The 24,113-nt window shown below is 45.2% G+C and overlaps 1 protein-coding gene across 2 annotated transcripts in view; it reads left to right on the top strand.

Annotated features, from left to right (window-relative positions):
* The window catches only part of LOC124224690 (rho GTPase-activating protein 20), a 156,765-nt gene that overhangs the window by 32,234 nt on the left and 100,418 nt on the right, over positions 1-24,113 (top strand). For both annotated transcript variants that reach the window (XM_069138112.1, XM_069138111.1), the window contains exons 2-5: positions 1,072-1,261; positions 1,896-2,080; positions 13,912-13,957; positions 15,191-15,363. In XM_069138112.1, coding sequence (XP_068994213.1) covers positions 1,072-1,261; positions 1,896-2,080; positions 13,912-13,957; positions 15,191-15,363 — 594 coding nt within the window. The remainder of the gene's footprint in view (positions 1-1,071; positions 1,262-1,895; positions 2,081-13,911; positions 13,958-15,190; positions 15,364-24,113) is intronic.

Below are 24,113 nucleotides of genomic sequence, written 5' to 3'. Positions count from 1 at the left end.
AGGATAGATAGCCCAACCTCACGCAGCGCGTTGAACAGCCACTAAGATGCGACTCGAGGATAGAATTACATCCACAATCTATGTGCATTCGACGTAAGAGACTGCGAGTTGCTGCCGCTGCTGCTGCTGCAGCTACACTTTTGAAAAAAAAAACTTCTACGGTCAGTTGAAAGTAATATTACAATTAGATACTCAGATGCGAATATCATTTGCATGTAATTACCCAGCTGCAAAGCTGCTTGAAACCTCTTCGTTGCGAATATATGTTCGGTAAACGGTCATCACTATACCTTTAGCACACCTTCACTCCAGCCAGTTTTCAGGAGTAAAAATCTGTGCATTCTGCATTCATCGTCAACGATTTCAAAGCCTAGGAACTGCGTGCTTGACCCTGTAGTTGGTGGCGTGGTCGTCGATAATATTGAAAATGAGCAGAAATCAAAGTTGAGGATTACCCGACTAAAAACCTTAGGTAAAAATATTTCAAACTCGCCACAAATTCACTGGACATAAGGGCTTCACTCCATGCCGCAGGGGTACATAAATTAAGTAAAATCTGTACCGTAGTATCGAACATTCAGAAGAGATTTAAGAATAAACGCTACATGCTGGACCGGTGGCGATAGGTGAAGAAATTGTGGCTTTGGCAAGGTCCGTGGCCAAGGTGGCCAAGGTGGACGGCCTACCGTTCACTCTAAGCCGCTGCGCCCTGGACGTTATTGCGATGTAGCAGGAGGTCTAATGGGTCGAATTCTTTGTTGCCGAGAAGCTAGCCGATGTATAAAGGCTATTTGCGGATGCCAGAAGTTTGCGCCTCGGCAATGCTATCGTGAAGTAAGTCAAAACTGCACGGTGCGTTGCACAGCTGCAGCCGGAGGAGGCTTTCGACTCGTGACTGTTGTTCGAAAATCGTCTTCGCTGCTGCACGAATTAACTTTCGCAAAAACACCTTGCGAGAATACGAATCAGGAACGGATTTGGCACCGTTTCAATCGCCTTTGTCAAACTCCGGCTTTACGCAGCTCGTTCGACCTCATTAATTCACCATTTTTGTTCCTCTTTCTGTTACAGTTGCCTGCCGTTTCCCCCGGACCTGTGTCCTCGGTTGTCGCTTCCGTTCTCCTCAAATTCAGGGTCTGTCGACCGAGGCTTTTGCTCGCCGGATCTCGGGCCGAAGTCGATCCGGCCGCAGACGTCGCTCTTCTTCACGGCGACGTCCTTCTGATCGAGGATTCTGCCCGGCAGTTCAACCCTATCGGAGGTGAGTTTCTGAAGACGAGTGAATTGGGGGGGAAAAACACGCCGAGAAGGGCGGATCACGTTTTCGCTTTACATCCCTTTCCGATTAATTTTCTTATTCATGCCTGGCTCACTGTCTTCCTCTCTGTGTAATTCTTCTCGGCACGTTTTAGACCAGTAGCACCGGTACAATGTTTCCACCACGATACACCGAACGTCATTGCCTCGAGCATGCGCGATACTTTCTCTGGTCTTCCGTGTGCATGTTTCGGCACTTATACTCTCCGTATCAACGATTTGCAAAGTGGTTACATCTGCACGCGCGGTGCAGTTTGATAACCGCCGTCGTTTCGGGAAAATTTTCTCGTCGGAAGATGCGGAATATCGAGTTCCTTTTATCGCTACCAGAGACGTGTCGCGGGTTGTTGAACCTTTCGCGAGAGAAAAACTTACTGCAATTTCCGAATTGTTCCGGGATCTCATTGGGCCGATACAGTCAAGCTTGATCACTTTCTTACGAAACGCACAGCTCGAAGACCGCGTCGCGCGTCGCTTTTCCTCAAACGTAATTGTGGAATTATCGATCGTGGTAACAGTAGTAATTACGGCATTGTTGGATTCCATTTTCGAGACATATTTTTTGCCCTGATTTTCAGACACCGACAGGCGGTATAGAGCTACCGAGAAGCTGCTGCACGCTGAAGATGAATTCCGAGAGGCACTCTGCAGCGCTCGAGAATTGTACGCTAGGCACTTGGCTCGCAATCATCCCGAATTTCACGATGTCCTTTTTCAACCACTCGCCAATCTCGCTATTGTCAGTGCCGAGCTCTGTCGCAGGGTGAGTGAACATTTTTTGCATTATCAGCTCTAATTTCTCTTACGATCAGTTCCTTAATTCCTTTGACTAATCACTTTCGGCGATAAAAGTACACCACGCGTGATACGCGAAACAAGAGTTTTCTGTTGAAAACTCTTTCCTTCATCGCCAGCCGTGTATAAGCTACCGAATCGTTTCATCGAAGTGAACTGAATCGGGACGTAACTGGTTTTGCGGAGATTCTTTCTTTCTTTTTTTTAGGTTTCGCTTCTTTATCGCGGCAACGAGTTGCATCTCCCGTATATCCGATGTACATTTACCTACACACACTTTGAATCAATTACAAGCTCACGTTAGGTCGATATTATCAAGGTGGTAAAAAGTATCGTTAATGGCGGTGATAAACTTTTACGGCAGCTGAGAGCGCGGCGAAGGCGCGGTTTCGATTTTTCACTCGCTGTGCATACTTGTAATACTGCAATTGCACGTGGTTGGAAAAAAATGTGAGTGTAATAGTGCATTGATGTTATAATTATGCAAAAGCATGGCGGCATCACACTCACCGGCAAGGAGCCGAGATACGTGTATGATTTCAAACAAAATTACCCCAACGTTCTAGCACGATGATTACCATAAACCGACTGGAGTCTCTGGCTTCCAACGAAAATCAATTTGAAAAGAATTCAAAATAATCAGATCCAGTTTCATCCTCGCTTTATCAATAAGTGATCGTTCCGTCAGCTGCGTTGCTACCTAATTTAGCGAAGAATATACTTATACGCTATAAGTAACATTGTATTTATATGGAAAGAAAGAACGAACTGGACAGGAATTCGTAGCGGTTATAATAGTATTATAATAACGTTGACGTGACGAGAGTCGTGAAAAGAGAATGAAAAAAAATCTAAACAACAACCATGAAGTAATAATAAATATTCACGTCGCCATATATTGGCTTGAGAAATGCTTATGCAATCGAGCGGTAAATACTGTAAATTATCATAATGTGAGGTTGAATTTTAAGAGCTTGTCAGGGAATTTCCAAGATAAATCGATGGATCGAGCATGAGAGAGAGAGAGAGAGAGAGAGCGAGAGGGGGGGGGGGATAGAGTAAGAAAATAAACACTGTCCTTTATCTTTATCTACTACAACGGGAGATAAAAAGAAAAGCAACGTCGTTGCTGTTATTTAGCCGGTCTATCAAGAGGTGTCTGACATTTTATTTAGAAACAAAATCCACCCGGTCGTTTAAACGGAAACGACGAATGATTTCACCCGTTATTGCGTCAACTCTTCCCGCATCCCTTCAGACAAATCCTCACGCCGACTAATTGTAAGAGAAGAGTTTCAAACGCGCCTCGCAGCAGGCTATCGGCTTTTCGCAACGCGTCAAACGCCTGACGTCACGCAACCCGAGCTACTTGAACGTAACGCCGGTTTCTTTCTTGCCAACAATTAGTGGGTCACGCTGTTCACGCTGTGAATAGATGGCGGCACTAACTTGACGCTACTACATCACGAACTTCCCGAGGCACCTGTTGCGCTCCTGCTAATATTCATACATGAAATGACTTGAATAACTTACGAAGATACGCCCGCCTTTCTCCCTCTGTTGCAAGACAGATATTACTCACATACACGTGTCGCGCTTTTATCTACGACATCTCGAAGCTGGGGTAACCTTTCGCTAACGAAATGCTAATGAATTGAGAAATTTCAATCATTTTTACTCGGACCTCGTTTGAGTGAGCTACAACTGGAATGGTGTAGCTTTCGTGATTGCGCGATTGAAAATACCCGGGAATGAGAATGAAAAAACACGTATATTTGATTACCGTCATTTCCGTAATTAAATTGTGGTTTTTTTCTGCTACAACGGTGAAAATATCGATGCGCTTGTTACAATTAGGCGCAGACAATATATCACCGATGCGCCTGTGTGCAGGCAATATCGTCTCGTCCCAAGGCATTTAATTTTGGTCACACTCGGTATCATCGGTTGCCTACACTCAGGCGGAATGTCACTATTTTTCTGAATTTTTTACGAATGAAAGGATCTCGGTGTTTCATTTTTTTATGTAAAATTCAAAATACAGACTGCAGGACAGAAGTGAAAATCTAGTCAATTAATTTGGGGTGTCATCTGTTGTATGGGCTCTAGTATATTCGTTTGACTGTAGTCGGGATTAAAATTGTACTTTTGTAGTTGGGCGCTCGAGTTTATTTGAAAATTGTGTGTACAGTGATCGTATGCTCGTGTGGAAGTTTAGCCGGCGTGTCGAGTTTCCACGGCGTTATCGGTTATCGCTATCGTAAATATACCTACCCGTTCGCAAACAAGTTTCTCGGTTGAACTCGATTTCAGCAGAGGATCAGAAACAAGAATTAAACCAAAAGAAGAAGGAGGGCACAGAAAAATGTAAACCAATAGGAGATAAACAAGGTTTGCGAATTTGTTTATTTCCATCAAAATATGCAACCGCGCCCACGTTTTATGCCGAGTATAATTTACGTACTTTCCGGTCGGAAAAAGTGAAGAAAGGCGGCGAAGCTTGACCCCGTTTGTAATTTCGGTCGCTCCCAAAAACTACATTACCGACGTACGTACCTATAATATACGTGTATAATACGCACGGTCACTTTCTCCGCAAATGTACGACAAATTGGCGTTTAATGAGAGATCGTGATCCTCACAAAGCGGCCGGACTCGCGTAAGACACTTGAGTAGGTATATAAGGCTCTCACGCCGGCCGACTTCCGTTCTTAGCACGCGGCTTAAAATCCATCCGAGTAATTGCGTACACGTATACACGCATTATACTCCTGGATTCAATTATACGTAGGATAGTATAGGGAGTCGCACCTGCGGTGAGGTACTAGGAAAAAATCCATTAAGCAATTTTCAATTTCAAAAGCGGCAGCGAGGCTCCGGGTAAAACTGTACATGTATAAGGACACGAACGGGATCATTTGCTCGATCTGGACACTCGGCTGAAAGGTAATGAGTATATGGACCTACCGATTTAAATTTGCGAGAAGGCGTTTTTTACGATTCCTCGGCAACGGGCGATTCATCTCTCTCTCTCTCGCTCGCTCGCTCTTTTTCTTCTTCTCTTTATATGATGCGGAGAAATTATATTAACCGAAGACAGTTGAGATAAAAAGGCCGTTGACCCTCACTCTCACGTTCCATAACCCGATTGTATAGTCTACGCACACATTAACACGCGTGCGAGTATTCACGCGTGAACACACACGTGTCGCCTTTAAATCGCGGTAACTAACAGCAATAATCCCTTCAGGTCCAAAGACCTTTCTGTTGTCCTTCAACCTCGCCCAGTGATCTTCACTCGCGTTTGCTCCGCGTTTTGCACACTCCATTAGCCTCGCTCGTAAATTATTCAATTTTTTCCAAACGGTTGGCTATGTAACGGGCCACTTGTCAGATACCTATAACATTAACGCGGGTCTACCTGCAGGGAGAATGTGAAAGCAGCGCGAATTCACCGCGTGGAAATACCTTGGCTGGTAATTCTAACGCAGCCGGTATATTAATAATACCTCCAGAGAACTGCAATTCTTGAATAAGGATACAGAGTCAAATAATAATCTACATGATACCGTGATTGTGCGGAGGAGTAAATTATCCCTGGCTTTAGCACCTTGTACCATCTTCCTCGTACCGGTGTTCGTCTAACTATTCGCCGTTCGCACAGCGGGAAGCTACTCGGTAATTTAATTTGCCTTAGATGCAGGGTAATTATTTATGAAAAGTCATCCGACCATTATAACTTATGGAAGAAAGTATCGTGTCGTGTGACCTGCAAAAGCGTTTAGCCGCGCTCAGCGATCAGCCGAAGAATATGTGGGTTGAAATTTATTCATCTCACCTCGGCATCTCTTCTTGGCTTGCAAATTTTTATTCCCGGTAAACAAACTTCTTCTGAAAAAAGATACACTCGATGATTCGAGAGTAGGATACGAAACCCTACATCGGGCTGAAGACGAATGTTTTATACATGTATACATATATAGATTCATACATTTCATCACGATTCGTTGTTTTATTTACTCACTTCTCGTGTTTTGTACACATTTGCAAAAAACAATGCAAATAAAGACTTTCGGTTACCGGTGGTACCAACAGGTATACCAAATTGAATCTTTCTCCACAGTCGGTCCGCAGAGACCAGAAACACAGACCGACAATGAGAAATCTTTGTACACGCAAGATATTATACGAGGCGAGACGCGGACGATTTTTTCTTGTCTAGTTTATAACCGCGTCTGAATAATAACCCGTAACTAATCGAACAATTCAGTGCTGACCAAGTGATCCTCTTGACCCTAGCTGCAGTGATTGTTCAACGGTTGGTACTGCATTTGCGTAGACCTCTGAGACCTGTGACCTCTTTTTTTCAACCCCGCATAGCACGGTGTGAAACTTTTTTTTTATTCCTAATTACACAGTCGTTACGCAGAGTTTTATACTGGATAATGTTCGAACGAAAATTTTTCTAAATCTTTTTTCATAATTCTGATCCGATGCATGGAAGGTGATTTGGGATTCAAGGAATAATTTTCACACCTTGGTTCCGAATAATAGGTTTCAACGTTTTCAGGGTATTGGTATTAGTACTGAGAATTTCACTCGAGAAAAGTCGACGTTTAAATCTTGACGTTTATGCACATGAAACTTTTTATCCCGTCATGCATCATGTACGATGTAAAAACCGGTAGCTCATAAAAGTTTGAAAACATGTAGTAAGGCTTTTCGAACACCGTTCTGCCTCACATCCATATAATTCCAAACAGCCTAGCCGTTACCGAATGAAGAAAAAAGAACAAAGTTAAAAAAAAAAAGGTTTAAAAAAAATGAAGGGACGACGGGATCCTACAAGAACGGTCTGTCCTCACGGATGAAAAGTGGCTCCTTTTGACGGCCAAGAAAACCCCGGTATAATCACATAATAGGGATGAGTATTACATAGGTGTAATAGCGACATCAACCCCTTCTGGGTAGCCGAGACGAGTCAAGGTCCACGGGAGATCTAATAACGTCCTTATTTTTTTCCTTTCTCTGACCTCACGCAACCGACAAAGAAATTCCAACGACGGATTCGGTGTAATGTGTCTCATACCCTGAGCAGCTGGTAGGAATATTAGACGCAGGAATCACCACCGCGATCGCCGCATCGTTTCTATACAGCAATTTGTCAACCCGAGGACGCGATCCTCGCGCGCGGCTCATCCCTCACACTACGACACTCCTTGGAATAAAATTTTAATACCCATGAATGTATTATATACCCGTATAACCTGCGCCGGTGTGCACGCCTGTACCCTATAAGCCTAACACCAACACCGAGTGGAGTGGCAACATCGTCGCCAACGAAAGTGTTAACGTTCAGATTACTTTTATTCATTGCCCAGACCTCTTATACGAATGTGGGAACGAGGATGCGGCCTTAAGTAGGTACGAGGTACCTGAACCGCTGACGTCATTCTTACAAAATATTCGAACCTCGCGGGGTCTTACAGTAATTCAGAATGTCCCACGAGCGCGGTTAAACGCGATTGAATTTTAATCTAATGTACATTTTTACTCAGAGATGTATGTCCTACGGTGGTTCACCCAGAAAATATCTTTTTTTTCAGTGCTGCTTCCTCATGAAGCTGTTGTTTATGATGAATAAGAAATCACCTGCAAATTTGAGCTCGAACGGATAAGACTTAGAGGTCCCGCTTTCGAGTTTTCGTTTTTACATCGAAATAACACGTAAGAAAATGTTCACCTCAACTCACCGTCGATTTCGCGTGAAAAATGAAAAGTTGTTTACAAAAAAGGTCGCTTGATATTTTTCATTTGCGTCTATATTTTCATGCGAAATTGATGGTGAGTTAAGTAGAGCATTTTTTTACGTGTTATTTCAATGTAAAAATCCGATCCGATCGAGCTCAAATTTGCAGGGGATTTGTGTTGGATCATAAACAGCAGTTTTAGGAGGAAGCAACACTGAAAAAAAAAACATTTTTTTTTGGTGCACCATCCTAATATGCATATTTACCTTCGAATCCATTCCCACCCGTTCCTCAGTTTCTGGTCCGTAGACGCGTGAATTTTAATTATTCGAAACTGGGTTGGGTTCACTCGGTTGTCCCCGGGGGCTGCAACGAGCTGATGAATATTACTGACGCTACAGCTCGAGCCGAGACTTTACGCGCTGGACCACCGGAGGAATCGGTCCGGTAATGGAGTCGGATATTGTGGGTCCCTCCCAAGGTCCGGGCGAGCTGGCTTAATGGCTCTTTCACTAAAACTACTAAATCTTCGAATAGGATAGATAATTCAAAAACACAGCGGTCATGCAGGGCCTCTGAAAAGTTGACCGTAATCGCGCTTATTACAAGTGTCCGTAGTTTTCTAATTGACACGAGAACGGGACGAACGATGACGCCTTGTGGATGCGTACGTGCGCTATATCCGCTGCATAATTTTATAATACTCTGCGGGATTCACCGACCTCTCGCTGCACAGCGGTGAGAAAGTTTGTAAAAAGTACACGCGGCTATTAACGCCCGCGGCTAACCTTTGTCTGATGCACCGTCCCTTCCCTCTTTGATCGGCCCGAATTAATTCCGGTTAACTCATATCGTATCGGGATCCCGACAAAGAAGTTCCTCGCAAACTACCGCTCGTCTCTCTGTATCCTCCCGTGGAGAAAGTGAGACTCCCGCAAATGACCGTCGTGTAACGTTCGACGCAATTTGCTCACTTTTAACACGGTGGAAACGCCGCCGCAGGGCTTATTTTTTATGCTGTGATATTATTACAATCTCTCGAAGATAGAATTGGAAAGTTTCGTGATTTTAGCCTTGTCGTTAAATGTCATTTGACCCAATATTTTCTCAAACTCCGAACAGCGCACGGTTATTAGCTATTTGCTACACCTATTCAGGAAGTTGAAAAGCAGCGTCAAATCCTTAAGCGATAATTTACGTACGAGCGTTGGGCAATAGTTATATGAATGATCTTTATCGGGACAAATGTAACCCATTATCGCACAGCTCTAACGTGCTCATCGCGGTTCCAGTCCCATCCGGGCATTCTGCTTACGGTCAAGTTTTCACTTCTCTCCGGTAGCTATTTGTTCTCGAGTCGCATAGAGCGCCGTTAGCTGGTCCATGTTGTATGCGCGTGCAGTCAGGGAAGAGCGTTGAGCAGGTAGGTGCATACCCAGCTAGCGATGCGCTGAACGGAGAGCGCAATAAGACTCGGGGAAAACTTAATAGACAACGGATGCATGGCAGGAACGCCGAGTTGCTTGCAGGAGAAGACACGGGTTTATGCTTATGTGGCAACCCGAGCAGCGGTACTTGGACACCTGCAGTCAACGAGCTTTTTGCGATTACTGCAGAATTATTCTACTTTCTCCGGTTCAGCAGCGCGGTCAGTCTTAACCGCTTCGAAATCTTGCCGAAAGGTGGAAAGAAATTGATAAATGTTTATAGCGAGTGGGGAATAAAAACGTGAAATAATCTCACGATTCTCGTGAATCGCATCGGTGCGTTAATAGGCCGCGTAATTGCCGGGGACCGATTCAAATCCGATTAAATCACCGATCGCGGAACTGGCGGAGAATAGAATGAAAAAACTCGGTTCGCGTGTGAGACACGAGCGCTACTGTTTTTCTTTTTCCGTTTTCTTTCTCTTTTCTTTGCTATTTGCAGATGGTTTTGCGTATAACGGGATCGATAGCAGAATTCAGATCTTCATTTATAAAAGCAGCGATTTCCCCGCGATCCTTTTTTCAGTTTTAGGCCTGCGATTGGAAACCGGTGACCGCCTCTGACTCTCGGATCAGAGGTGTTTGACACATAACTGTTCGATGTTGACGTCAGTTCAATTAACGTCGGTTTAAACCATAAACTGAAAACTCGCATCGCCGTAATCTGACCGATCGATGTTACGATCCTCCTGCACTTTGAATCATTGCCTAACGATCGTTTCCGTAAAGAGCCCACGATACCACATCGGTTGTCATCCAAACCGACCCGACTCGCAGTGGGATGAAAACATTCTTTTCCATCGTGAGCAAAACGAAATACCGGGGAAATATACGTCGATCGGCGTTTTAGGATATCGTAAGTCCCGAATTCGAAGACCTTAATATTACGCTTTTTATTAGACGACTTTCTCCCCGAATGTCCAACTCCCAGTATCGAACTACGCTTAATCGTAATTCAAATAAAAAACACATTTATCATATCTATATCGCCTTATCGATGCTGGGTATGTAACACGAATACCAGGGAGATTAGGAGAGTCATCGACCCGGGACAAATCGATGAGGTACGGAGCTGTAAAGGCAATGCAAACAACCTTTTCACCCCCGTCCTCCGATGCCAGAAAATTCTCTTACCGGCAACGCCTCTACACGAGGATCATTCCCGGCTCGACACGAGCGCCCCGCAGGAATGGGCGACGTCCTAAATCTCAAAGGACTATTCGATCGAAGGCTCATCGTGTCAGTCGCGTTATCCCAATGACAAATGGACCCGAGGTATACGACCGTGATGCGTGGGATCCGCCTTCTATTTTAATATCGTTGTTTCCTCGGGGGTAACGATGCGCTCTTTATACGTACACGTAAGCGTACCTTGGTGCAGCGCACGAATGACTATCCACACGATCGATATGCGGTGCGGGTATGCAATAAAGAAAATAAAAATACGGGGGAGGGTAGAAGAGACGACCGGGTGGCAGGGTGACACCGAAGACGAAAAGACGAGCGGCCATAACGCCGGTCTCGAATAATGTCGAACACCTGGAACCCGGCAGGTATTGGTGGTTTTATTGCTTCTCCGCATTTCGGGGATCTTCGAGGGCAAGAAGGGACTGAAAGATACGCCTTCGACCGGTCCGATGGATGGTTAACTCGCACGGTGAGACCGAGTCGGTAGTAAAGTAAGGAGGATTGGGCACACGTGCGTTTATTGGATGTACCAAGGTGCCTGGACGCGAGCTTAGTGACAGACAATAAGACTGGTTATAAGCGAGGCGGTTAGTTCGGTGTCTGATGGCGTATCGGTGTGGTTATTAAACCGGCTGCGTCGCTACTTTATTTATTTGTTATATATCCGAGGATTTGGAGGCATGCAACAAGGTACTTTCGTAACATCGGTCACAGGTATTATGATAATTCAATAATTTTTGGTTTATACGGTTTCACCGCGCGGGGCTTTATGCAGCCTCCTCACTCACGCGTCTACGTATAAGTATAATGTAACCGCGGCTCGAAAATCACCGTCGAGTTGCGTGCCAGCCGGGCCGTTGCGTTGGTATAATCCGTAGAAAACGTTCGTTCAACAGAATTGAAACGAGGCTTATATCCACCGTATCCCCGCTACTTGGTGAGATAGAAATCTGAAAGAAAATCCACTTATCACGCGTTGCGGGAACCGGGCGGAATCGACGTGTAATTCCGGTGCTGCAGTTGAGTCCCTTCAATCGCCGCAGCGCCGCGCGCACGCGTCCTGTCAACACGCGATATGTGGAACATGGGAGTACGTGTGTATAAATCATGGCACACGGCCGTCGTACATGTACCATAATAACTGCGTACGCGGACGGATTTACGTAACGTAATTCGTACCTGCCCCGCTTGTCTCCCGCACGGAGAGGAACGCCACGCTGCAGGGGCATAATACAATGCATAAATGCATGGCAGGGACACGCGCGGTGCGTATTTACATAGATACACCCGTGTAACAATAAGCCACGAAGTACCGACGCGAGGTGGGAACAGTGACAATAGAACGCGCCCAGGTGAATCTCGAGTCACCGTAGTAGCCGCACTTACAGCCTCGGATTCCTTCTACGCGTTGCATCGAGCCACTCGAGTCCACGCCGCCAAGGTACCTGGATTATACACACTCTCGACACAACTCCGCAACTGCATTACCATCTCCTCGTGACTGTACGGCGAAGTGTTATTTTTTGGTAATTGCTTGACGGCTTGAATTACGCGACGAGGTTTCACGTCTCTGCGTCGTGACGAACAGCGATGCCTGTTTAACGCGTTAACTCGTGCACCGTGGATCACTGAACTTCGGGTTTTCACTCGGCAGTGAAGTAGAGGATGAACGAGAATTCGATGCAGCATGAATGGTCGGTTACAATCCAGACCAGAATTCATCTTCCCATCGTTTTTGTTTGGATATCCGCGATAGTGTTGATTACAGAGTTAATCATCGCAGCTGACCCTTGACCCGATCGCTCGTATCGTAAATCATACGCGGCTGTAACAGTCGGCGGTAGTAGAAGGACCGACTTGACCCGAGAATTATATCACTTCCGAAGTATGCGTATTGGCAAGGAATGAAACGTGACTCAGAGTACGGTGGTCTTGACTTATGAAAGAAAATTTATGATTAACGTTGTAGCGGAACAGTTTTTGTATTATACATGTACGAGGTTAGTGACCGTAAGGTTAGGCAGTTTAAACTGGAACACGCCGATGAGATTTCTAGAGTTATACGGGTGGCGCATGGCGCACCGTGCGCGTAGGTGTGGCGCCCATTAAACGCGAACGGTATCGGAACAAATTAACTTTCGATCTAAGAATATAACCCCTCCGTATAATGCTAGATACGTCTGTGTTCATAGCTGATCTACGATTAACGGCTTAGGCGTGTACACACGTCTGCGTCTCCGAGCACGCCGATCTTCGCTGTTTGATAATAACATTAGTAATGAGAATTATCTTTATTGCCACATCACATACCGCGAGCCTAATGATAGAGAAACAAAACTACGGTGATACAATGGCACGCTCGGATTGTGATATCAACACTGTGAACGACTAGTCGACTTTGTTTGCGTTGCCTGTAATGTTTTATCTAGGGGTTGCAGATGTTTCAGTTCGCAAGAATGAACTCCGCCATTTCCTAATCCGGTACCAATGAAAAGATGCGCGAATTCATGATCAGTTTTGAAAAGCTATAACAAGAATCTTAGATTAGTTACCATTCCTCCAATTTGAAAAGGAGAACGTAAGTAAGAGGAAAAACGAAAGTAACAGCGGAGCGTAAGATTCGGGAATACGTCAAGCTTAAAGAAGATGAATCGAGCGATAGTAACTTTGGATAATCAGTCTCAGCGTTTTGATTAACGCGTTCCTATTGTCCGCACAACAGGGAATCAAGGGTTGATATTGGAACGCGCTCGCTCCGTTTATTGAGCTCATTACTTACTCACCGCTACCACGGAGTCCGCGTTACCTATCTCCAGCTCGTTAATAGCCGAATGTGCTCGGGCACTTAGTCCTGTGGTTTGGAGCGAACGGTCGGAATGACGACGCAATCGCTCGATGGCCGAAACGCCGCGTCTGCCTCCGGACTGGACCCCAAGGACGAACTATGGGCCGGAGCCGGGGCGAGACGAGGTCTTCGGGGACCGAGGTAACGGGCCCGGGTATTGGCTGTTCCGAGAAGCCAGCTCAAGATGGTAACATACAAAAGGATTCCAGCGAGCTTAGGTCAAGAACTTTGAGCTACCGAAGCACTACCGGTAACGCTTATTCTTTCGGCTCTGTGCCGCACGTTACGCATCCAGCATCTCGGACCGCAGGGAACTCGTAACGAACTCTCCTCGATGATCGCCAGTGTATACGTATAACTCCTCTCATAAGCGCACACTTATCCACAAGCAATATGAGAATATAAGTGGAAGCACTCGTCTTGCTATCCGCGCTGTACTTCATGTATTATACATGTATCCCTTCTTTATATCTTGGTCATTGTATTTTAAATCGTTTTAATAGGCGTCGTTTTTTTTATTTCCTTCCAGCTCCAGGGGACCCTCGAAAGCTGGGACGCCGAAAACTTCAAGCCTGGTGAGTATGAAAGGAGACGGGGTCTGTTGTGCTCCGTCGTTTGGTCCTTCTCCCTCTCTCCGCGTCTTGTCGTTGCTTTAAATTATAACTAGCTTCGAGGCTCTTATCCCAGGGTCCTTATCTCGAACGGATTTGTACCGGGACAGGATACTCGTTACGTTTATTAAAATTTACACCGAATGTGTACGACCGCGCCCAATTCTCCCCCTACGAGGAGTGGTGAGGTCACGCGGGGCCAAGCTGCTACGACGTCGACGGATTTATATGTATATCGAGGCTGACTTGAAGAGATTGAGAGAGACCGACTGTGTTTAAGTTATCTTCGGGTCCCGGGGGCTGCTGTTGCTGTCTCGGTTTTACCCGCGGCACCTCGATATCTTAAGTCGCGTTTCACTTGACACGGGTTTTGGATTCCGTCCGATATTTTGCTGTCTTTACTCGTTAATCCGCGGAAGATTTAAGTGAAATTTTGGTGGGTAATGTGAGAACTGATCATAATAGATCGATTTCAAGCCGGAGTCACCCTTCGAGAATTGGATGACGATCGCGTCCAGTGTGGTCTCTGATTTTAGCGAGCGCGATATTTTTCGCAGAATTTGGAAACCGCAACTGTTGGAATTTGAAACCGCACGCTGATACTCTTGCCCGGTATACAGTATCTCGGTTCTTGTGATGATCGAGACAAGTCAGTCGTACGTTCTTCACCGGGTTGTTTCACAAGTCCGGGTTCCAACGAGTAACAACGTATAGCGAACGAGCTAGCAACTACAAGTCCGCGTGCTCAGCATGCCACAATTAAAATCCAGATGTTCGTTCTTGATGCGGAGTTTTGAAAAAACTATAGAATGTTAACTACTTTGAGGTAAGGAAAAAAGGAAAATGACAAGTTGCTAGTCGCGTACCAGTATACACGCAGCTACGTAACATAGAAAAAACGTATACACCGTCCGGCAAATGCGTTGGATGGATAGGCAAGTTCAGGGTCGAAGTTCTTCCGCCATTCACGTGACACAATAAACCTGTAAGAAAACAATCGAACGTTCCACTCGTACATATTATAACACACTTGAAAGTAACAACCATCGGACGGTTGGTTGCCAGGTTGGTTGCGAGGGTGTTCCGCTAAGCCACTGGTATCCATATATGACCTCTAAATGTTTTCTCGAATCAACGACACCGTCCCGCGAGAACTTGTTCCCGATGCAATCTTGATCCCCGTGATTCGCCTGGCAGGTGATCTCTTTCCACCCTCGTTCTGGGAGGCGTACTGGGAGTACCTGGAACGGTATGGAACGGCTCGCCGAACGCTGGACCAACTCCAAGCCGCGGAAGACCCCCTGTTGCACTTCTTCAGGCTGAGACAAGCGGCGGCGAGGCACTCACCTTCGTCCCTGTTGCTGCTACCGGTGAGTTATCATTTTTTATATGTCTACTAGGCGAGGGTCCACCTCGCTTATTTGACGAGGATCACCGTGGACGTTGGACTCTTCTTCATGGCTAGTTTTTATTTATTCACGTATTCAGTTTCATCGTGTCCGTTTTTTCGAGATATCTCTACTTACAAATCGCCACTACACGGACGCACTTCTTTCGGACGAATCTCCGTAGCTATAAGTCTTCCAGATTCGGTATGCATGTTCAACCGCGTCGTATGCAAATTACTTACAATGGACTTATGGGCGTCTTTTTGTTCTGGAACAGAATACTCGAACGTTTATGCTGCCGTTATTCTTTTCGCATGGTTAGTTCATACCAAACGCCAATCACCTCGTACATTATGCAGTTATGGCAGCGTGTAACGTAACCGCTGCACTTTTCATTTGTCAAGAGCAAATGAACGGAACAGTATCTGGTCTGTTCGTTTGATTATTTCCTGGCAAGAACCGTGTGCGTTTCCGAAATCCCATGTTCTGGAAACTGTACATTAACATCTGGTTCTGATCTGCTCACTTGCGTTAACCGTAAAGTTCTACGTATTCTGAGACATAACCTTATTGGAATATCTTTTTCCATGGGACCTTTGTTCGTTCCATTCTACTTCTGTGGACGATCAGTATCAAGTTTATATAGACCGCTTGTGGCACAATTTCTAAACGAAATCAACCAGTTATTATAATTATTGACGTATGTACGTTCCGATCCGTTATGGCTTCTGGAGATCTTGGAAATCGTTGAAGTGACTTTCGGGATAACAATAGAACCATTCGAAAAATGTTTAGTGTCCATTGCCAGTGGATTCAGGAACTGTTATCACGTATAATTATTCACACTATTGTTTGGCGCAGGCTTTGAATAAGCGCGTTGCCGGGAATCACTCTGTACCAACCATGTCAGAAATGAAAGTAAATGTCGAGTACGCCATTCGACACTTTCGCGAATAATATTGGCATTTCGTACCTGACACATGATTGTTGCGTGCTTACGTATGGTATAAGGAGATAGAAAATTTCTGCGTATTAACGTGAGAAGACGGTAGAATAAAATTGTTTGTCGACTTCCGACTGTCATTGCAGTTGATTTCTGAGAACCTCGATACTGGAAACTCCAACTTTCCTGACTGCACGTCTTGTTCAGCCTCTCACGGAGCCCAAAAACTAGACACGCAGCTGCAGACAATGAGTCGTTCTAGGTCGGTGTAGACGGTGGTGCGCTAAACGCGTTTCCATAGACTTGGTAATCTTTACTGTCCGTCGGTTTGAGGCGCTTTTGAAACCCATTAAACGAGCCAAGGGCCTTGCCTTTATCAGCGGGCCCGGGCTCGTCAATATTTAAGTTTCGTATGTGGGCACTTGAAATGCCTGCACTTGTCCAGGCGCATACAGTGTGAAGCTAGATGCACGTAGCTACACCTTCCAAAATCCTCCGACTCTATACGGCTCTTTCTTTACGACATACGACGGAATTCAGGAGGCAGAAAGGCAGACGCACATATATATATATATATATATATATATATATATATATGTATACGCATTCACTCACACACGCGCGTGATCGTTGTTTGCCCGAAACTATGAAGATATCGAAATCCTTCGGACCAGAGAATGTGAAGTGTATTACAGTGACCGTGCGTAAGCATCCTATATATCTCGTATCTGATCACAGTGTGAAGGATCGAGGCGGGATTGAGACGACGCGACGACGGAAATACGTACTCCGGGACAACTCAGTTATACCGTTCCAGCAAACACACTGACGATGAGCAGTAGTTAACTTATTAAATTATAACCACGTTTTTATGTCGAAATATTTCATATCCAGGAAAGCTCGGCATCTTGGAATTACCTAGGAGATATCTCAATAATTCGCCACGCGTTGAAAATTCATTGGGTCAGGCTTATCTTACCGCGGGATTCTGGATCCAATTAAGAGGTTCTAACTTAGTCGGTAATATTTGTTTGTCGTTAAACCGAAGGAGGCGACTGGGCTTTGTGTCCTTTATTTGTGAAAGTCTATGTTAAATTCTGTAGTATCGCTGAATTTATTCCCATCGTTAAATTGAATCGGTATAAAGAAAAATTTGATTTTTAATGAACAGTTATTTTTCGAGCCCGCTGCCTCTCTTGCGGACGGGTATTTTACTGAAACGGAAGCCCTCGGGCCCCGAGTTACGCGCGTGGGGATCGCTGCAGCGTTGATTTATATTGCGGTCATAATATTTAGTCACGTGAGACGGAGCGCAACCTCTGAATTAAGTGCGAGCAGCCAAAGGTTGTTAACGATCCTCGTATATGCAAGAAGCTTTACGCATTCCTTTCGCATTTGCATTCGTTATACCTATGTTTGAACAACTACCCGCAATCATCCTCGAGAGTTGCAATGCCACAACAGAGGTGTCGTTGCGTAGGTAATACTTCCGGTATACGCTTGCCGCAACGCGCAACGCTGCGAAGCGCGAAAAAAACACTTAGTTACACCCACTCAAGCAAAAATCTACGGTCTCGTTTATTTGTTCAGCCGAGATTCTTTCGTGTCCATCGCTGAGAATCCCTGACACAAATTATCCATACGTAAATATTTTTCCGAGTATAACATTGGACCCGAGTAAACACACTCGGGATTTATTTGTCTTCGATATTATCGACGTTCGGTTAATGGATTGATTGATTGATCGGTCGATCGATAGATTGATTTCTTGATAATCCCTAGGCACGATCACTTCTTAGCTCTGCTGTTATAATGTAATGCCATGCCGCTGCAGGCAAGAAACGGGGCGAATAAACGTTCGTAACTGCAGATTGAGATCCCCGGCTACTTCTCGGACTCGATATGTGTCTGTTACGTGCATTTCCTTTTACGATTTCGACGCCTACATCTCGCTGATGCCGCACGGATAACAAAGGGGCAATTGACTGGCTATAAAAATTTTTAGTGTACCACTTCGACTAGAAATGATTAGGAAGAATCCCTTTATTCATGGGCCAATCTTCCCAGCGTCGTTGCTGATGGGGAGATATTTGTTATAGTCGCCACTTTTTCGATCGACAACCGATTTCTGGCTGCAAATGTCGTCGCTCAAGGATACGCAAATATTTTTAGAGAAGGAATCGCTCTTGAAAATAATCATTTGCGATGCGCCGTCTCGACGGTTTTTACCCAGAGAGTGGCATCGCTGGAAAGAAGTAAGTGGCTTTTATTACATCGTTTTCTTTACGAGTAAACGTCGTTTTGTAGAAACTCATACCTAACTAAGCCTGTGAAATCATTAAACTTTCATCTTAAACGACAAATTCACCATAGTGTTTGTTGCGCATGAAAGTTTTACGGGTAACTAATTTACCGTTGTTTTTCTCTTCTTTTTCTGTGATTACCCACTTTCGTAATGAGTTTTTCAAACTGTTTCTCAAGCATAGATCGGTAACTCGCAAGTTTTCGTGAAAATATAAAATCTCCCGTACTGATTTGTGATTTCGTTCCTACTTGAGAACATGAAGAATACATCGTTAATCGATTTATAAAATGATTATTCAGAGAAAGTTGCACACGGACGGATATCTCGAACTTAGTACTACGAGACTTGATCTTAAAATACAGTTTGCGAATGATTGGTTTCGGACGCGTTCCTTAGTTACAAAAATACCTTTACAAGCCTAAAATCTGTGTATGCTCAGGCAGATATAAACGACCGAGACAAGAATTCCATAACCAAATTAGAAAATAACAAGAGGTTGGCAAAAAAGCGTTAATGATTAACGAGTCTGATATCTTCATAACTAATATCAAACTCGTTTGATGTGATTTTCTACACGAACGCTCGATCCCGATATGATGAATTTGAAAGTCTAAATGGAAGTTGCGTGTCGTAGCCCAGATTCTGATTCTTATTCCTACTTTACTTTTTGTCGTTAATTTACTCTCAGTTCAGTTCACACCGCATAGTTGGCGTTATAGTTACGTGGCCGTCAGTTCTAAATTCCGTCACGTTTTTTATCACGTGCGTTTCGTCAACCTGATTTCCAGCCGTATAAGACACTCATTCGAGAACTTACATCGTAAACTAGGATCCTCTTTTTTTTTAGGATAAATGTTCATCGTGGAAAGATCTTCGGTGGATCGATTGCCCACCTAGTCTTTTTATCCATTATTAACGCGTCTTAGCTCGAACGGACACTTGTCAAATTTACCATGTCCTTTGGCGTTTAGCGGTTTCAACGTATTTGCAGACTCAACAAGAGCGGATCTTGAACATTCGGAATTTTTAATCTCTGGTGTGTCCTTGTTTTCTCAGATCTTTGCTTTGAGTTATTACTCGGCAGTCTAGAAATCTAGTATCAAGGGAAAAGTCAAGCCTTTGAGAAATAATTAGCAGCAGCAATGAAATCACAACGTAGAACTGATAGCTTAATCACGAAGCTTTTACAGGTGGCTGACTCGATGATTAAACGTTCAGTTACCCTCGGGTGGATAATATGTAACGAGCAGTGAGCCATCGCCTCAAAGCTACGTGCAAGGTATTCCAGGCCGGGTCTAGTGAAAGTCTGATTTTCAATTACGCAACTCTCTGCATACTCCGGTGAATCTTCTTCGGTTAACCTTTAAGATTCTCTTGTAACGTACGGATATACCGACCGGGTACAAAAGTCCTCTCCCGCCGGTCCGTCCGTTTGCCTGAAGCTGCGGCTTGTTCTCGATATCTTCGAAGTTACGTAATGGTCTGCGAAAGGCTCCCGCATATCTGGATTTTCATCGAGTGGTAACCACGTGCTCATCGCGTCGTACGAATGCAACGTTCGCGCGTACGCAGAACGCCCCGAAAGAATAATGAAAAAAGAAATCAGGTCGAGCAGGGCTTGCATTGATCACCTCAGCGGGATCGTAATCACTTCGATGATGTGGGTACGTACCTTTCATGCTGCAACGCTTTTAAAATAAATGGTGAAAGTCGCAAATTGGCAATTGGCGGTAATAAAGATCGATCCGAGGTATGAAACCTCCGACGAGTCAAGTAGCCGATGAACATCACCTGCACTGGATGGCATCGTGGGCTGCTTGACCCGTACAGGTTCCAGTATGGACTCGCGCTCGCCGCTGCCTACGTTCAACGTCCGAGGTATGGATGGATTATGCACGATTATGTCACACGATGGTGTTGTCCTATTCGACGGGAAGCAAATGCTTCGCGTGCCCGTATCACGGAAACTCGCGAGATGCGAATAGTCTTTCACTGTACGTATAGGCAAATTATACGTTCATGCCTTAAGGTGCCAATCGTATGCAATTTCTTAGTCCGCTTACCACGAATCAATATTTACACTTTGCATTGTAACTCGATCTGGGATAATTCAGTCTGAATTTTACTTCGTAAACATGTCGCATCGGACCGGAAAAGCTAATTTGCTATATTTAGATACCCTGGAAATTTATGGTATCTGGAAAGAAATGTTTGAACATTGGGGAATGTTGAGTTGGAGTTCATTAAAATTCTCTCCAGTGTTGAGAATAAAATTAAAACGTGCAACGCATTGTATTTTAAGTATATACCGTTGACAGTCCGATATTTTTGAATAAATTATCATTCACAGCGGAATTATGCGGCGTAGATTTTATGTAAGGTCTCGAGTTCAAATTAGACTTAGGTCCACATATCGACTAATTAAAGATCCGTGTTTCATAGGAAGCGCCGAGATGCATGAATTCGTCGCTTTGTTCATTATTTCTAGCATCGATAGTCTCCGCGGGATGTGAGGAAGCTGATAATTGGTTATTAAAATCATTTTTTATTGGTTACGGAAGTAATAAGCCTCGAGTCTTAACTAGCCGCCGTATCTATTCACAACATCCTTTGACAGATATTTATAGTCAAATCGATCAGTTAATTAGGCATTGTTGACCTTGGAGGACTGGTTGTAGGCCTTTCGAGTCCCGCGGGCCGTTAACGGAGGGTCGTCCAGGGGGAAAAAGAAGAGATTTTAAACGTCCGATACCGCGAGCGGTCCACCGTAAACGCTTCCGGTAATTCGCTGTGAAATATCAAATGATTCGCTCGATTCCGCGGTCTACCAGAAGTCGCGCGCGTGACCGTTTATGTAACCCGGGGTTCGAGGCTCCTGCCACCGCAATTCTGACCGACCGAGTCCAGCCACGCTGCACTTCACTGATCACATTTTCGAAGGACATAAACCGATCCGCTCTTATCTCTGACCAGGCTGCGATGCCAATTACCAACGGTGCTCACGGTGCACCCGCGCAATCTAGACCATTTGATAAATTAATAGATAAGCCCTGCAGCCAATCGTGAGATAACCGCTGATGAACATCCTCGGCAACTTTGTTCCTGGGTCTCGACCTGCGTTGCAATTGACGTGCTTTTGCCATCTGACTGCGAACGGCGGACGGCTTAGGTGCGAATGATTTCGCTTTATAGTCTCATGTTAATCCGAGTCCAAGTTTGCTGTGATCTTGATCTTTCGAACGATTCAAACTCGGAAAAGTCACCGATTACTCCGATGACTTGTAATAGAGAGGAATGGTATGGAACGGAGTATCAAAAGGCACTTACGTGAGATTACACAACCTCGTGCATATGGGTTCGAAGACTTTTCAGTGCAAGCCATATCGAATCGAAAGGAAGTATCATGAAATTTGGCTGCCGGTTTTACACCGAAGCAACGTATCGAAGATTATACTTTGATTCATGACTATTGCGCATTGGTGCACGTAATCTGATCAAATCGAAATTTATCGATACATCGTAAACTGTGCCATCAGTGTCCAAGCTTGTTGGAAATCCATAAAAAATAAATGTGAGACGAAATGAAAATTATGACCGATAGTACAAAGCCAACCGCAAACGGCATCGCGTCTTGACGTCATTCGAGAGTCTCTACGAACGTTTTGGACCAACGACGGACGTCAGCGCTGACGCAACGCGCTCCTAATACTTAGTTAGGCGCTAAGACGGAGAACCCTCGGTCATAGTTTGGAGTCGGGTGTAACGCGGGATCTCGGGAAAGGCTGAAAAGCGATTATGGAAGCTCGCGTGGGATCTACGTGCTAATGGACCTTCAAAGGCTCTCTGTGATAAGTAATCATCGCTAGGCTGGTTTACGATTAGAGGCTAACGAACGGCACCCGATGACTCGGAAGACACGATGGGCCTTTCCGGTGATTCCGGGACTCTTTGTACTTCAGCCCGGGTACGTTTTGACAACGCTTTTAAATCCGCGGGCTTATTCGCCGACGCCATTTTCGTCTTCTTTCCTCCTCTTCTTTAGACTGGCCCCGCTGCAGGACGGGCCTTAAAAACTCTTTACCGCGCTCGTGAGTCGTTCTTATATATTATACCCACTCGACGAGATCGAGATAACGAAATTAAGGAACTCGAACCGGCAGCAGCGGCGGCGGCTCTCCTGGACCCCCGGGGGACTCTGGGTTGCAAATTTGCGAAAAGAAGCCGAGCCACGCATATATACTGTATATACGCGAGTGTATTTTACGGCCAAATCTTCGCCCCGGGTTTCCTCCCGTCATCGGTCAATGTCTCTCGGGATAACGCTGCTGCAGGGGGTTCTCTTGACGGCGCGATGCGATGCAGCCGCAGCTGCCACGCGAGGCGGACACGGAAGGCTCGAATCTCGCCTCGTTGTGTGTTTGGACAACCATCCTCGGCCGGATATTTTATTTATATATCCGTCCCCTCGCCCTCTTCGCTCCTCTCGCCACTCACGTTAGTCGCCCGACACACCCGGGGGTTTTCAAAGAATAAATAACCCTCCGCGGTGAAATAAATATACAAGGTGTTAAATCTGTCCTCAAAATGCGGAGGAACGTGGATATTCCTGTGCGAGGTATATGAGAGGCGGAAGATCGATCGATCGATCCTTTATTATTAATCGATCGAGCATCGATCGCGTCGGTTCGTATTACAGCTGGGCAATAAGCCGCTGCGCTGCGATGCGCACGTCGTTGGGTTTTAGAGAATTTTGTAACGGCGTTCCTACGGCTCTTGACCATTTTCAAAATACATCCTCCATTCCGCATGAATAACGCGCTCCCGCGGCGTTAAACATTTTCATACCGGTTCGAGATCCAAGCGTCGCGTTATAGAGTCACGAGATAACCTCGCATCTATAATCCTGCTACATTTCCCTGCCGCAGTTCGCACCGCGGGTATAACGGTAATTCCGGACACCTGTCTAGAGGCCGGCTGCTATTAGATCGTCATCTGGAGCAACAGAATTATTTCACGACCGGTTAACGGTGGCGGGTGTTGAGATGCTATGAGACCAAGACAGAATACTAGCCAATCTGGAACACCTTCACGAAATTAGTTTTCCCTGTGATTAGAATCAGAAGCTTTGGTCAACGACAAAAAAAGAGAAAAAAAGAAAAAAAAAGACGAAAATTTGATTCTTCCAGGCGATCCGAGGCCTCGGAAAATAATCGGTTTGAAGTATCGCATAAAATGATCCCGGCATGCTCGCACAGCGGGTGCTGCTGCTGCAGCTGGATATCAACTCTCGTATAATGTCTGCGCGTTTGAATCTGCGTGTAAAAAGTCATGGGTCGTTAGCGGTGATACGTATAGCATTCCGGAAGAGCATGGCGGACAACGTTGACGTTGTAGATTTTCTCGTTGTCGCCTGTCACTTGGCACGTGCACGCACGCCTGCTGCTCCTTCGCATGCGATATACGTATTTCCTATACTCGTATAAA

Source organism: Neodiprion pinetum, chromosome 1 (assembly GCF_021155775.2).
Source record: "Neodiprion pinetum isolate iyNeoPine1 chromosome 1, iyNeoPine1.2, whole genome shotgun sequence".
Classification (NCBI taxonomy): Eukaryota; Metazoa; Arthropoda; class Insecta; order Hymenoptera; family Diprionidae; genus Neodiprion; species Neodiprion pinetum.
The sequence above is the reverse complement of the archived record's forward strand: the minus strand, read 5'-3'. Positions and strand labels throughout refer to the sequence as shown.